The sequence below is a fragment of the Bison bison genome, unplaced genomic scaffold (genome assembly GCF_000754665.1).
Source record: "Bison bison bison isolate TAMUID 2011002044 unplaced genomic scaffold, Bison_UMD1.0 scf7180017864077, whole genome shotgun sequence".
In the NCBI taxonomy this organism is placed as follows: domain Eukaryota; kingdom Metazoa; phylum Chordata; class Mammalia; order Artiodactyla; family Bovidae; genus Bison; species Bison bison.
In genome coordinates, this window is record NW_011494649.1 from 2,279,526 (window position 1) to 2,294,439 (window position 14,914).

The 14,914-nt window shown below is 37.4% G+C and overlaps 1 protein-coding gene across 2 annotated transcripts in view; it reads left to right on the forward strand.

Moving 5' to 3' along the window:
* SLC38A2 (solute carrier family 38, member 2) overlaps positions 1-11,671 on the forward strand; it is a 14,523-nt gene extending 2,852 nt beyond the window's left edge. For both annotated transcript variants that reach the window (XM_010837530.1, XM_010837531.1), the window contains 12 exons: positions 2,391-2,464; positions 2,554-2,646; positions 2,777-2,858; positions 4,259-4,341; positions 4,730-4,788; positions 4,880-5,047; positions 5,454-5,533; positions 5,648-5,748; positions 6,333-6,457; positions 6,823-6,967; positions 7,078-7,175; positions 8,661-11,671. In XM_010837530.1, coding sequence (XP_010835832.1) covers positions 2,391-2,464; positions 2,554-2,646; positions 2,777-2,858; positions 4,259-4,341; positions 4,730-4,788; positions 4,880-5,047; positions 5,454-5,533; positions 5,648-5,748; positions 6,333-6,457; positions 6,823-6,967; positions 7,078-7,175; positions 8,661-8,759 — 1,207 coding nt within the window. In that variant the 3' untranslated portion in view covers positions 8,760-11,671. The remainder of the gene's footprint in view (positions 1-2,390; positions 2,465-2,553; positions 2,647-2,776; positions 2,859-4,258; positions 4,342-4,729; positions 4,789-4,879; positions 5,048-5,453; positions 5,534-5,647; positions 5,749-6,332; positions 6,458-6,822; positions 6,968-7,077; positions 7,176-8,660) is intronic.
* The last annotated feature ends 3,243 nt before the right edge of the window (positions 11,672-14,914 follow it).

The following is a 14,914-nucleotide window of genomic DNA, read 5'->3' on the forward strand; positions in this document are numbered from 1 at the left end:
ATATATATATTTTTTTTTTTTGGTCTCAATTTTTTGGGTTTTTTTTTTTTTTTAATCCATGTCTGTGTGATTACCACAACAAAATGTGACTACTTTAAAAAATACCTGCTTTGAATTGCTTTGGTTTTTTTTTTTTCCTTAGTTGTCTAGTTAGAATTAGTTACTCCCTGTGCTTTCCCACGTGAATACGTAGAATAGGATTTCGGAGCAGGAGAAGACTTTCAAACAGTGCTTTTTAACCATTTTAGGGTCACTGACTCTTGGAGAATATAAAACTATGGACCTTATTTCCAGGAAAAAGGCATAAAAGAAAAATACCTGTGATTCTGAGTATATGTTTCCACGATGTTTGTATCGTTGCTCCTAAGATTGGGCTACAGTGGACTCCTGGCTAAGGCACTTTCTTTTTAGGGTGATTTACTGTGCAGACAAGGAAACTACGTATACACAGAGCATGGAATTCGCTCTTTGCTACAGTCTTATTTTAGTTCGCTGACTGGTGCCTCTACTCAAGTTATTTTTTTCTAGCAGAAGAGAATGTTCATCAAAAGAAAAGCAAGCCTTTGCAAAACTCTGCTTTGTGGTGAAATTCCACATGTGTTAAGTGTGGCTTTGAGCACTGGAAGCTAGGATTCACTCACCATGCTTCATCAACCATGAGGCTTTTTGAGGTCTAAGACCAAGAGCCAGGAATTTACATAGAAAGAACCCCAGAGTTTTCAAAGTTTTTAGTGGGGTATTTGAATGGCATCATTGTTAAATGTTTGAAACCCTTCCTAACTCTTCATGTAAAAACCAGAGGCAATTTTTAAATGCTTCCAGTGTGGTTGTGGTGCAGAATTTACATGAGGTAAAATGCTACCTTTGTTTCATAAAAGAACTCAGAATTCTGATATGTACCCTTGCACTTTTGAAATTATTTATACTTTAGTAGTGTTTGAATGTTTGATTATTCAATAAATGGCTAAATAATATCACAAATGCTAAAGTGAGTTTTAAATCCGTCACTGTTTTACATGGTATATGTCGAGGTATAAAGGTAAATGGTCCAAAAGCCTCGTGGCTGCCCTCATCTGGTTAAACAACTCTGTAGCTTACCCTATAAAGAAGACCCAGTCTTGAGATTGAAAGTGACCTCAAAGGTTATGGAGTCTGTTCATTCCTCGTTGTCTTCTCTGTGTAAAAGAGGGACTGAGTTTGTTAGCACACTTTCAACATTGTTTTTGATTAAGCCATGCTTTGTTCAGTTAGCGATGAGGCTGATGGTGTCATTGCCACTGCAGATTAGACACCGTTAAACTTTTGGCATTGGAACGGCAGCTTAATGCCACCAGCTATGTTTAACTAACAGACATCTATTTCTTTGCCAGACCTTAAATGGTACTTTATTCAGTTTGCCATTTCAGAATTTGGAAAATGTGACTGTCATCTTATTTGCAGAGTCTTCTATGAGTTTCCCTGTTTTGATTTTTTGTTGTTGTTGGCTCATTTTAATAAAAAGAAATTTGTTTTTCTTGGCTTGCCTGGTGGGGAGGAAAGGAAAGCTGGAATGAGAGACAATGTGTGCCCTAAAGGAAAACTTAGTGACTGAGTAGAGAACCTTTTAGTTCTTCTCTATTCTTTTTTTTCTCCTGTTCCATCCAAGCGAAAGGACTGAGGGAGGAGACAGCCCAGTCTCACTGATAGATTGCTTGTTCTCACACAGACATTGTTTAACTTTGTGACAGTGCTGGGCTTGTCTTCCATACCATGGGGCACAGTATAGTACATCTTCTCAGTAGTTACTCCTCTGATGTGTGCTGATGACACCCATCAATTTTACAAATAACTGATGACAGTTTTTTGTAAAGCTGTCCCTGACACTTAGCATGTATCATCCTTCCTTCCTTTATATAGTCCCATTCCTATGCTTACCTATATGGTTCAAGGGAACTCCAGACCTTTCCTGAACTTGTCTCAATTGGATTTCCCAAGTAACTGGCAAATGTTAAAACCGTTTTATAGGTATAGGAACTATTACAACACAAAGAAGTAGCAAGTGCATAACTAATTACCATGGTAGCAGAATCAGAATATAAGTCTTATAACTCTACCACTGGAAAGTTAATCTTTCCAGTGTCTCCCAGCACCTTTGGTTCAGTGGGTGGACCCTGTTCATAACCAGTACTGTAGAGCTATTACCTGAGACATGATGCAGTCATGTTTAGGGTCAGGTAAGAGCTTGTTGACACGCTAGCCAGAAGAGTGAACACACATCATTGGGGTCATTCTGTCTAGCAAAAATATTAGGACAGGTTTTGTAGTTAATGTTTAAATAGAGTCAAAAAGAATCGTCTTTTAAGTATAAACGTGCTTATGTATAACCCTGTACCTTTTTCTTCTCTCATCAGAATTCTGTTGACATTTGTGTCAATATTTTCCCTGTATTCTGTTCATCTCCTTCTGAAGACTGCCAATGAAGGAGGTATGATAGCACTCTGTATTTCTAAAACAATTATGCCTATCATGATTTTCTTTATCTCCCTTCATGCATCTGTGTTCTTTAAATTATAGGGTCTTTATTATATGAACAGCTGGGACATAAAGCATTTGGAATGGTTGGGAAGCTCACAGCATCTGGATCCATTACAATGCAGAACATTGGAGGTAAGAGTTTTTAAAAGATGATTTGGGTATAGCTTTTTGCTCTTTATGTAGCAGAGAGTGGTGACACACTATTTTTGGTGTCACATGCAGCATTTTGCACTTGTAATGGTATAATTTTGTTTTCCTCCAGCTATGTCAAGCTACCTCTTCATAGTGAAATATGAGTTACCTTTGGTGATCCAGGCATTAATGAACATTGAAGATACAAATGGGTAGGTGCTAAGTAAGGTTACTCATAAGAAACAATTGCAGTCTAAAATGATTAGATACATTTTATCAAAGTTGGATACAAAATGATTATCAGTAAATTATTTTTTGTTAATATTCCTGTTGAAACTGACCAAGAAGTCCGCCAGAAACTGATTTGAACTTCACAAAGGAAAGGCCAAGATAGTGGCTAGATAGCTAACTGAATAACAAATTTCAAATGTATGTATGTATGTAAACAGGTTTTCTGAAACTACTTAGTTTCTCTGTCCCCAGAAGATTCAGTTGAATAACTTATACCCCAACCTAAGTTAGGACTAACATTTTGAATTACATTAAAAATCAATCCCTGTCTGATTTTTGTGAATTGGAAAATCTGTTGAAAATGCAGAATACCAGAAAATGTATGGCCATGCTGTAGAAACCTTGTCCTTCCAGCAGAGTTACTCATCCAAGCAGACTAACAGGTTTTTATCTAAAGTAAACATGAGGAGGGATAATGTACTTCCCTGCTTACATGCAGCTCATATCTCAAAACAGAAAAGTGTGGTTATCTCTGCAGCATTTGAAACCTAATAAGCTGGTCTTTAAATGTTAGTTTTCTGTGGGGGGTCTTTATTGCTAAAGTGAGCTGAGTTAGAATTGACAGGGCAATTAGAATTTGAAAATAAGTGATTTAAAGCAAGGTATAGTTGATTACCTAAAAAGGAAAAAACATTGCTAAAACTTTTAGAGAGGTGCATAACATTTTCTCTGAGTTCAGAAGGGATCTTTTTACTGTTGGAGTCAAGGTGGGTCAAGGTGTCACATACTCTTGACAGCCTGAAATAAGCTCTTGTTTGGAGGGGACTGGGTTTTGTTGTTTGTTTTTTGCCTATGTATTTTATCGAACTGTGAAAAAATTTCCGTGTTGAAATGTTTAGTAAGTACATTTGCTAACAAATGTCTGATAGAAACTTGTTTTAAAATTTCCTTGTTTCCAGCATTTAAAAAATGTGAGCTAAAGCTATGACAAAGTTGGTGTACAATTTTCTGAAAATGCTTAAAGATAAGATTAACTGGCTTAACAATGCCGCTTTGTTCCCTCCGTTAGTATCAAGCCTTTAAGAAGCATTTTATGTTATGAAGCAGCTGGCAGCCTTCCCAGAGCAAACAGTGGGACAAAAGTGATACTGTTGCAGACCCTATTTCTAACCTGAGTGAATATTCATTGTGCACACTAAGTTAGAAAGCTGTTCCTGCCTATGTGGGCTTTTTGAATAAGTGATAACTCTTTCCAACCTGTCTGTCTCTCTCTCTCTCTTTTTTTTTTTAAGTATAAAACGAGCCCTGTGAGAAGAAATATATGTTATTCTGAGGATATTTATGACTGGTTGTGACCTTGGTTTTCTTTTCTTTCATTCAGATTGTGGTATCTGAACGGTGACTATTTGGTTCTGCTGGTATCACTGGTGCTCATTCTTCCCTTGTCACTGTTGAGGAATTTAGGTGAGCAAATCCATCTCTAAAGAGAATTGAAATGAGCTCCACCAACTAGTTGGCTTTCTCTTAATAGAAAATAATGAAGGCTGAGTTAAAGAACCCCAAAAACATACCTTTGAGAATCGCATTCGTAACTTGCCAGTCTTCAAGAAATTCTACCAAAAGGCCCAAGCACTTGGTTGCCATTTAGAACATCTTGTGCTTTATAAAAAATGCAAAAGGGATAGTTGTTACCGATTTAGTTATTAACAAGTATTTTTAAGTAATTCTGCATCTTGCTGTATAAGAATTAGAAATTTCATGTGTCCACACTGAAGTCTTAGAAACAGAATTGAGTCATATTTGCCCTAAACCTGATTTAGTAAATGAATCCCATGTTTTTTCCTCCTTGTAGGATATTTGGGATATACCAGTGGCCTTTCCTTGCTGTGTATGATGTTCTTTCTGATTGTGGTAGGTATAATTTTTCTTTAAAGCTAAAGATTCTTTTTCTAAGCCCTGTCACATTATTCATTCTAACAAATGCAAAATAATATATTTTCAGGTGATTTTCAAGAAATTTCAGATTTCTTGTCCTGCGGAAATTGCTTTTCTAGTTAATGAAACAGTAAACAGCAGCTTAACACAGCCAGCAACTTTTCTACCTGATATGGGTTTTAATAGGACTGAAAGTGATTCTTGCCAACCACATTATTTTATCTTCAACTCACAGGTAACTATAATCATTTTGTTTTCAAAGAAAGATTTTGGGGAAGAAAATAGGGAAAACAACCCACTGGAAGTTTTAACACCCCCAAGGTAAAGGGAGGTGAGGTAGTAGCTTCCTCTTTAGGAAGCGTGGTTATTAGTTCATTATTGAGGACTGAGAAGAAAGTGTTGGTTTGCATCTTAAAGTAGATTGAAAGATGAGAAGATCATCTCATCTTAGTAACTGCCACATTCAGAAGTGAGAATATTGGTAACACCTAGTGAACAAATTAGAAGAGCTAATTAGGCAAGAAAACATTTTAAGCTTTGATTTCTAAGATTAATGAGTATAAAATGTAGGTTGCAGGACTGTGATATCGCATGAGTTTGTTACATCAGGATGTTAAGAAGGGTTTCACATTTTTTTGCAGACTGTCTACGCTGTGCCAATTCTGACCTTTTCATTTGTCTGTCATCCTGCTATTCTTCCTATTTATGAAGAGCTTAAAGGGTGAGTGCTTTAGCAACTTTTATATGAATTAATTGGAAAAGCTGGAAAAATACTAGATTGCTGCTACAACTACGGCTATAATATGCATGTATATTTTCCTTTGAATTTGTGCAGCCGCAGCCGTAGAAGAATGATGAATGTGTCCAAGATTTCCTTTTTTGCTATGTTTCTCATGTACCTGCTTGCTGCCCTCTTTGGATACCTGACATTTTACGGTAAATAATGTCTAGTTTACAAAAAGGACAATTAATGAAATGAAGTTCATACTTTGTATGTATAGTTCTGTCACTTTAAATGCTCAGTCTGTTTCAGTATATTTCATATTTGTGATGAGCAATTGAACCTAGAGTTTAGAATTTCCTGTAGTGTATATTGAATCCGTAATTTCTAGAGAACAGGCTCCAAAATCCACCATTAGCCATATGATGGCATTTTTATATGTGATGTGCTTGCATCTAGGTTCATCCTGGCTCTCCTCTCCCGTTCCCTTCAGATTATACAACACACATGCAGACTGTAAGCCAAACCCTGGGATTTAGCTATTTAGCTCCTGTTGTTTTTAATGGGGGTCATGTGGCTAAATCTCTCCTAGGTATTTAGAAAAATTTTTCTTCAATGTTATTTTAATTGCATTAACCCTAATTCCAAATTAATCTTATTAGCCTCTTAGTTTATAGTCGTTTTGTGAGTAGCTAATAACTTTGGTGCAGATAATAGCTGTAAGTTAGATTTTTCTAACTAATCTCCAGAGAAAACAACACACATGAAGCATTTTTTCTTTTTTTGTCTTTCTCTATAGGACACGTTGAGTCAGAATTGCTTCATACCTACTCTTCTGTCATGGAAACTGATATTCTGCTTCTCATTGTCCGTTTGGCTGTGTTGGTGGCTGTCACCCTGACAGTACCTGTTGTCATTTTCCCAGTAAGTGATCACCTGCTCTCTTTTCAGTAGGAATGAGTTGTTAGACATGAAGATTTGTGAGATTTTTGTGTTCTCTAAGAAGAAAAACACTGCTACAGCAGTATCAAGGGTTTTTGGTTTTGAAAGGTTTTTTTTGTTGTTGTTGTTAATGTTTTGTCCATCTTTAAAATACATCTTGGGATCTTTTCCCATAATTCAGGATATAATGATCTTTCTAATGCTTAGATGTTTAGGAAAAGAGCAGTAGAGGAGGGGCACACTTTGAGTATTTAAATAGCTACTTGTTTAGGTGTAGTTCCTGTTGTTTGTAGCTCTTTTTCATTGATTAAAGCTGCAGTTTTGATTTATTCACTTATTTTTTGCAGATCCGGAGTTCCATAACTCATTTGCTATGTGCATCGAAAGAGTTCAGTTGGTGGCGTCATAGTGTCATTACAGTGTCTATCTTGGTGTTTACCAATTTGCTTGTCATCTTTGTACCAAATATTAGGGATATCTTTGGTTTCATTGGTAAGTTTTGGGAAGTATCAAAGTTGATTGAATTATCAGGAGTTTTAAAGTTGAAGGAATAGCAAGTGATTCATTGAATTCTTAAGAAATAGTCAATGCTGTTTTTACAGGTGCATCTGCAGCTGCTATGTTGATTTTTATTCTTCCATCTGCATTCTATATCAAGTTAGTGAAGAAAGAACCTATGAAGTCTGTACAAAAGATTGGGGTGAGTGAGAGTTTATGACCATAAGAAGAACAATAATCTAATGCCAGAAGTTCCTCAACTGATTGTAATTTTAGTCTCCTAAATGTCATTTGTTGTAGTTTCATTTTAAGTTTCTAATAAATATACCTATAAATGTGTACTTCACAGATGGAAGAATGGGGGAGGAGGGGAGGGGAGACATGGTTTGCCTTCTGGTATGTATTCTTAAGTTTATTGCAAGAAAGTTACTAGATACTTTAGAAATAGGAATAGAGGTTAAAAGTATAACCTTGACCACCTGCTGTGTGACAGGCACTTAAATGGGCCTGGAGTGTATAAAAGAGAATAAAAATGGAGTATTTAGTCAAATGAGACTAACCATTTTCAAAGCAAAGCTCAAGTGGGGTCAGGGGGTTATTACACTATAAAGTATAATAACAACTGATTTTGCAAAGATTATGATATGTTAACCACAAACGATCCTGGTGGGGATACTTAGAAGAAGAAAGACTGCATTTCAGTCCTTTTTTCCCACAACTGTTGTCTGACTGAAGTACTAGAAATGCTTATGAACCAACAACCGTTATCTTGTTTTACTCAAAATATCTGGTGCAATAATTGAAGAGTAAAATTAGAGTTGACCTACTCATGTCTCTTAGAAAAACCTCCAGCTTTAGCTTGGGCTACATTTTTAAGATAACTTAGATTTGATTTTAAAAGTTAAGATTTTTCCCTTTCAAAAATGCAAAAATACCAGTCCAGTTTTGTTGCGTGCAATAGTTTACTTAGTAAAGAAGATTATTTACTTTTTCTTTTGATACAAAGGAATGAGAAGGGAAAGTTTGAAAAGATTTTAAAGATACAGTAACTTAGTATTCTATGGATAACCCCTTGATCATTCAGTGGCTTCCCTTGAGGCTCAGATCATAGTCTTCCTGCAATGCAGGAGACCTGGGTTCGATCCCTGGGTCAGGAAGATCCCTTGGAGAAGGAAATGGCAACCCGCTCCAGTATTCTTGCCTGGAAAATCCCATGAACGGAGGAGCCTGGAAGGCTACAGTCCATGGGCTCACAAAGAGTTGGACACAACTGAGCTACTTTCCTTACTTAACTTTGATGGTTCAAGACAGTTTAGTGAGCTAAACTGTAGCTCTGTGAAATAATACAGACATACTTTTAGGAATTTATTGTATGTGCTAATTCACTGAGTCCTGTCCAACTCTTTGGGACCAACTGACTATTGCTCACTAGTGCAAATCCTGTGTTCGTGGATTTCTCCAGGCAAGAGTACTGGAGTAGGTTGCCATTTCCTACTCTAGGGGATCTTCCCAACCCAGGAATCAAACCCACATCTCTTGTGTCTCCTGCATTGGCAAGTGGATTCTTTACCACTAGCGCCACCTGGGAGCCCCTTTAGAATCTATAAACCTAGTTTTTAAAAGTAGAAGAATATTTAGCATATATGTGTTGTTGCTTGCTAATCCATTTTCTCTGTGCTCATTGCAGGCTATGTTCTTCCTGCTCAGTGGCATAGTGGTGATGACCGGAAGCATGGCCTTGATTGTGTTGGATTGGGTCCACAATGCCCCGGGAGGTGGCCATTAACCACCACCTCTAAAACTCCACAGTAGTCCATTTGATGCCAGTGTTGAGTCTACAGCTCTCAACTACTATGAAATTTCACCTAATATTTTCAGTTTCACTTCCTTTTGAAGTGCAGATTCCTCGCTGGTTCTTCTGAGTGCAGAATAAGTGAACTCTTGTTTTGTTTTGTTTTGTTCTTAAAGAAACTATTCTGTATGGTAGAAATGGATATTAACACCAAACCACGAGTCTCGGGTTAACGGAAGTGACAATTTTATTCCATTCCAGAGAATGGACGAACTCTTAACTTTAATCAAGCCACATGTTTGGCTGTGTCATTGTTTAACTTGGATATTTTATGATTTTACTTGAATGTGCCTAATGGAACCATTCGATGTGAGAAATAATTCTTTTTAATTTACAGCAAAGTATTGAAATAACCATTGAGAAAAACACTATTATTTTTTTGTACCAAAAATATTCAAAGACCTCAGAAGCACTATTTTATTTTTTAAAAATTGCTTTTTTTGAACTTTATCCAAAAGCAGTTGTCAGTGAATTCCATGAAAAAAATCATTGTTACTTAAAAACAATTACTACTAGTATTATGAAATGATTTGCCTTTTTGTAGGCATATTAAGCCAAATACTTTTTTTTAATCCAAAATAATTTTTAGAGGAAATGATATAATGAAAAATTACACTGTAATTAGGAGCATTTTCCATTCAGACTTTACCTTTAAAGACAATTGGTTGATTGTGGCTACACCAAATCAGGTGAACTCTGTTCATCACTTTTCTTCTCTGTCCCCAAATATTTTTGTTCATTTAGACTCTGAAATATTTATGGCTTCAGTCTATTAGAATGGAAGATAATGCAGGTATTTCTGTGGGAAATAAAATAACTAATTTTGAGGTACCAAATAGTGCAATTGGGTAAAACAGGGTTTATTCAGTTGCATCTGCCTCCAGAGTTGGGTTGACAGCTCTGGATTTTTTTGGGCCAGCCCTTTTTTGGCATTGCTTCCAAAAGTGGAAAATGGGCATTTGATGGCTGTAGGCCAAAACTGTTCTATCCAGAGAGTACAACTTTTCATATGGCTCATCTGCTATGGAAGTGTGAATTACTTGACAATGTATGGTTTAGTTGTGTTCATGTTTTGTCTACAGTAGAGGTCTAATTAATCCATAGGTTACACCTATATTTGCTATAAGTTCTCTTCATATAGGCCACTGGGTTTCTCATGCAGTAAGCTTTTTAAAAAAACTCACGTGCACTGCATTGTCATCTCATTCTTGTACAATGTAGAATTACTTGTTTACATCCAACAAACGGTTAGCTAGGGAAAACAGTGCAACCTGAGTGTAACTATTGGTCCGACTGCATGATCACCCTTCCATTTCAATCCCAGTTAGAAGTGAAACAATTACTTGGCTTTAAGAGCACATTTATTGTATGTCATGGTGTATGGTGAATATGTTATTAAATAATGTGGTACTTTGCTCATTAGGCATAATGTCTAAAATCTAATACACATAATTCCATTAGTGGTTGAGGGAAGCAAATAATGGAATCATCAGTTTGTCACCTGACTGTAAGGTTGTTCTCTTGAACTTAACATTTTTAGTTTTAGGCAAGGGCCAGAAATGTGGCAGACATGATTTTTGTTACGCATTCTTGTATTATATGTGACTCAGTTGCAGACAAGATGTGTCTGTAGTCAGAGACCCTTGTGGAACTGAACTGGAAGACGTCTTGTAGTGCTCCATTGGGTGAAACCAATGGTCCATTTTTGTTTGTTGCTACAAAAATGAAAGTGGGGACCATCTCGAAAGGCAGTGAGAAGACGGATTCTACAGCACTGCTTTCATTCAGTTGGGCTTTTGGCACTCCATTCGAATCCAGAACCTCACCTCTAGCTCAGACCAAGAATTGGCACTTCTGCTTGAATTCCTGGAAAGAATTGCTGGTTTTGTAACTTAAGACTTGCCTGGGAATACCTCTACAGTTTACATCCTTTTATTTGGGAGAAAATACCGAGGCAACCAGGAAGAAATGAAAAAAAAAAAATCGATGTGGAAGGTTCCTCCAGTCCCCTGGCTCTTTGAGGTTCCAAATCAACTGCCAAGGGTAAATTTCATTGCATGATTTTCTTGGAGCTATCTTTGTCTATCTGGAGGTTCCTAAACAGTGAATTCCCAGTAATGAGCAGTCTTCAGTATTAAAACCACTGTCTTGTCACCTCATTTTGCATTGCTGTCTTCCGTGGATGTTTCAGTTATAACTAATGTTATTTATAGAACAGCATTAATCCATTAAAGCTAACCTATTTTTCAATATTTATGATAATCTTATGTACATACAGTGTCTGTCCATATGTATTTGTAAATAGGTTGTATATAATGTCAGGTTTGGGTCTTGGGTTGAAATGTATATATCCTTATAAGTTTCTTAACTGCATTTTGATGAATTCACATTATGTATCTATAAGAATTGTCCCAAAAATACCTGTACAGAGATTTCAATAAACAAATTGACAAATTGTGTAAACACTAAAAATTTAAAATACTGTTAAAATTGTATTTGCAATAAGCAGACTATGTGAACAACACATTTTTTTCATGAAAACTTGGTGCAAGTTCAGAACTCTTAAATTTTAAATAAGGTCTAAACTTTCAAAATGTATTAGCTATTAAAACATCACATTAAAACATGATCTAATGTAATGAAATCAAATATGCTCTAGTGTGGTGGAAGACCTTTGAGAACCTGGATGTGGTAAGCTTTCTGTATATAATGTAAATATCCCCACTGTACTGTTATAGAGGCCAACAATTCCAGTAAGACTTGTTGGCAAAGAGTGCTACACCGTTTCAATGAAACATTGTATGTTTGTTTTAACTGAACTAAGATAAATACAAGCTTAATCCTGAGCAGCAGTGTTTTATTTAAAGCAGTGATAAGTCGTGTCTTGTGTATTTTGTAAGCACAGTAAGGTAGCACTTAGTAGGGGTTCATATAGTGTTGGTGATTATGATGAAGCAAAAATGGTCATCAAAAATGTTTGCGTACCAAGTATTTGGAGGAATGGAAAAAAAAAAACTTTTTTTTAATCTGGAGGACCAAGTCTTGAACCTGCTGTAAGTAAACAGTGCACCATAATCACACCTGGGGAGCTTTTTAATGTGCCACTATCTGGGGACTCCAGGTCCAAAAACGGGTCCTGAGGGAATTAAGTTTTCTGGAGCATGTGCCTATGTAGGCTGATTCCATGGGTCTGGAGGGCAGCCTAGGAATTTTTGTTTGTTTCTCCAGAAAGGTATCCAAGTGATTTCTGATGCATAAGTAAAATAAGGGGTGCTGAAATAGGCCTGGGAAGAAGTCAGATGAGTTCAGCCCTTGTGGAATAGTTCCAGTAAAGGAAAGGAAGTGTTATGGCTGGAGAGAGAGCAGACCAGCTGAAAGTTACCTGAGGGATGGACACTGAGGAAGTTTACTGACATACACACTGTAGCTCAGGTGTGGCCCGCTGGTTGGTTGAAAGCTTGAGGATTAGAAAGTGAAATATCCAAAACAGGTGTGCCCGGGAGTGGTTCCAAAGACAAAGGGAACCTTGAATGCAATAAATTTATATCCGGTTACTAACATTGTGCAAGAGGGAAGGAAATTGTGTTTAGAAAGTACAGCAGAATTTGCAACATCTCAAGAACAAAGGACTAACAGAGTTTCTAGTCACCCGAGAAGCTTTAATGGAACAGCTACTGTGTGCAAGTAACGTGCCCATGGAAAGAGGCTGGGGTAATGTGTCAGACTCAGGTTTTCACAGAATCCAGTTTTCAGTCACACCATTTTTAAAATCTAGTGAAATGATTTCATTTTTAAGAAATACTGAACTCTGGATGCCAGTTTATTGATCTGAAATTTGAAATATATTTGGTGCGTGGGTCACTTGAGATAAATTTCAGCTCTACAGAGATCCAGATATTTCCAGTAAGCTTGAGGAATAGCCAAGGAACAGAAAAGTCCAGAGCTGTTTATCATCTTGGAAATACTCTTACCTAGAGAATTAATTTTAGTTCAGTTTCTGACAACAAAGTAAAGAAGATCCACTTAATTAACATAAGCAAGAATGATGGCAGAGACTTCCTGTCAAAGGTGGGAAACCAGCTGTCTACTGGAGTAGTGAGTGGCCTTGTTAAGAAGAACAACCCGATGGAGTCAATCTGCCAGGATTGGGAAGAAGGGGCCGTCCTGTTATGCCTATAAAAGAAAGAGCTTGACATGCCTACACCCGTGCTGCTGCTGCTGCTGCTAAGTCGCTTCAATTGTGTCCGACTCTGTGAGACCCTATAGACGGCAGCCCACCAGGCTCTGCTGTTCCTGGGATTCTCCAAGCAAGAACACTGGAGTGGGTTGCCATTGCCTTCTCTGGGCCACACCACTGGACCTCTAGAAACTTTTATGAGGTTCATATGAAACACATTTTTATCACTTTCTTAAAATAACATTAAAATATCCATTTGGTATTTGCATTGGACTGCATCAAAATAGTAGTTTAGCTATGGAAACAATAACACATCTAGTAAAAAATCTTTTGTCCCTTCACTTTGAAGTAATTGTCTTTCTTGGAAAAAAACAATGGCAGTGAGCTTCTTAGAAGGAGACTGGGGTACCTCAGAAAATTAAATGTTAAACAGGCTAATACGACCCAGCAATCCCACTGCTGGGAATACACACCAAGGAAACCAGAATTGAAAGAGACACATGTACCCCAATGTTCATCGCAGCACTGTTCACAATAGCCAGGACATGGAAGCAACCTAGATGTCCATCAGCAGACGAATGGATAAGAAAGCTGTGGTACATATACACAATGGAATCTTACTCAGCTATTAAAAAGAATGTATTTGAATAAATTCTAATGAGGTGGATGAAACTGGAGCCTATTATATAGAGTGAAGTAAGCCAGAAAGAAAAACACCAATACAGTATATTAATGCATATATATGGAATTTAGAAAGATGGTAACGATGACCCTATATGCAAGACAGGAAAATAGACACAGATGTAAAGAACAGAATTTTGGACTCTGTGGGAGAAGGCGAGGGTGGAATGATTTGAGAGACTAGCATTGGAACATGTATATTATGTGAAACAGATCACCAGTCCAGGTTCAATGCATGAGAAAGAGTGTTCAGGGCTGGTGCACTGGGATGACCCTGAGGGATGAGATGGGGACGGAGGTGGGAGGGAGGTTCAGGATGGGGAACACATGTACACCCATGGCTGATTCATGTGAATGTATGGCAAAAACCACCACAATATTGTAAAGTAATTAGCCTCCAATTAAAATTAAAAAAAAAGAAACTTGCAAAATAAAAAGTTAAACAGGCTAGATTTATTCTAGAGACCTCAATGACAGGTGTGCAGACTTCATGATGGGGCTATACAGTTAGATTCAGAGCAACTTGTCCAGCCAACTTCTGGAGATAAACACTGGCTAATAATGGGTCCTAATTTCTAGTCAGGTGAACAGGTAATACAGCAGAGCCATGGCTGCAGGACTCACCCCCTGGCTGAGAGAACAGTTTTCACAGAAAGAGCCCTGCATCCTGGGAAACACCTCAGTTCCAGACAAATTCGAATGGCTGATCTAGTAAAATAGCCCACAGACACCAATAACCAGTTTCTTTGGATTTCTTTTTTCTAGACTTCCAGGTAGTGCACCTGCCTTCTCTTATGACTTTGCTCCAAACTCAGTAGATTATAGCTTCCTCAAATCACATTTGTTCTGATTTCCCCCCACAAGACTTGTATGCTTCATAAAAACAGACATCTGAGTTTTCATTAATTTACCCTCAACACAACAATGTCTAGCAAATAGTACATACATTCTGAAAATAATTGTTGAATGAATAAATATGCCGTGTGCAGCATAGTTGCAGAGAAGGCAATGGCAACCCACTCCGGTACTCTTGCCTGGAAAATCCCATGGACAGAGGAGCCTGGTGGGCTGCAGTCCATGGGGTCGCTGAGAGTCGAGGTGAGGCTCAAAATTTTACTAAATGCTTGCCAAATAAATATAGCTAGTATCATGAAATTAAACACTTAGACTTAAAAAATAGAGTTCAGTCATCTTTAACAAGAGGTCTCCATATATACCCTACCATATCTAA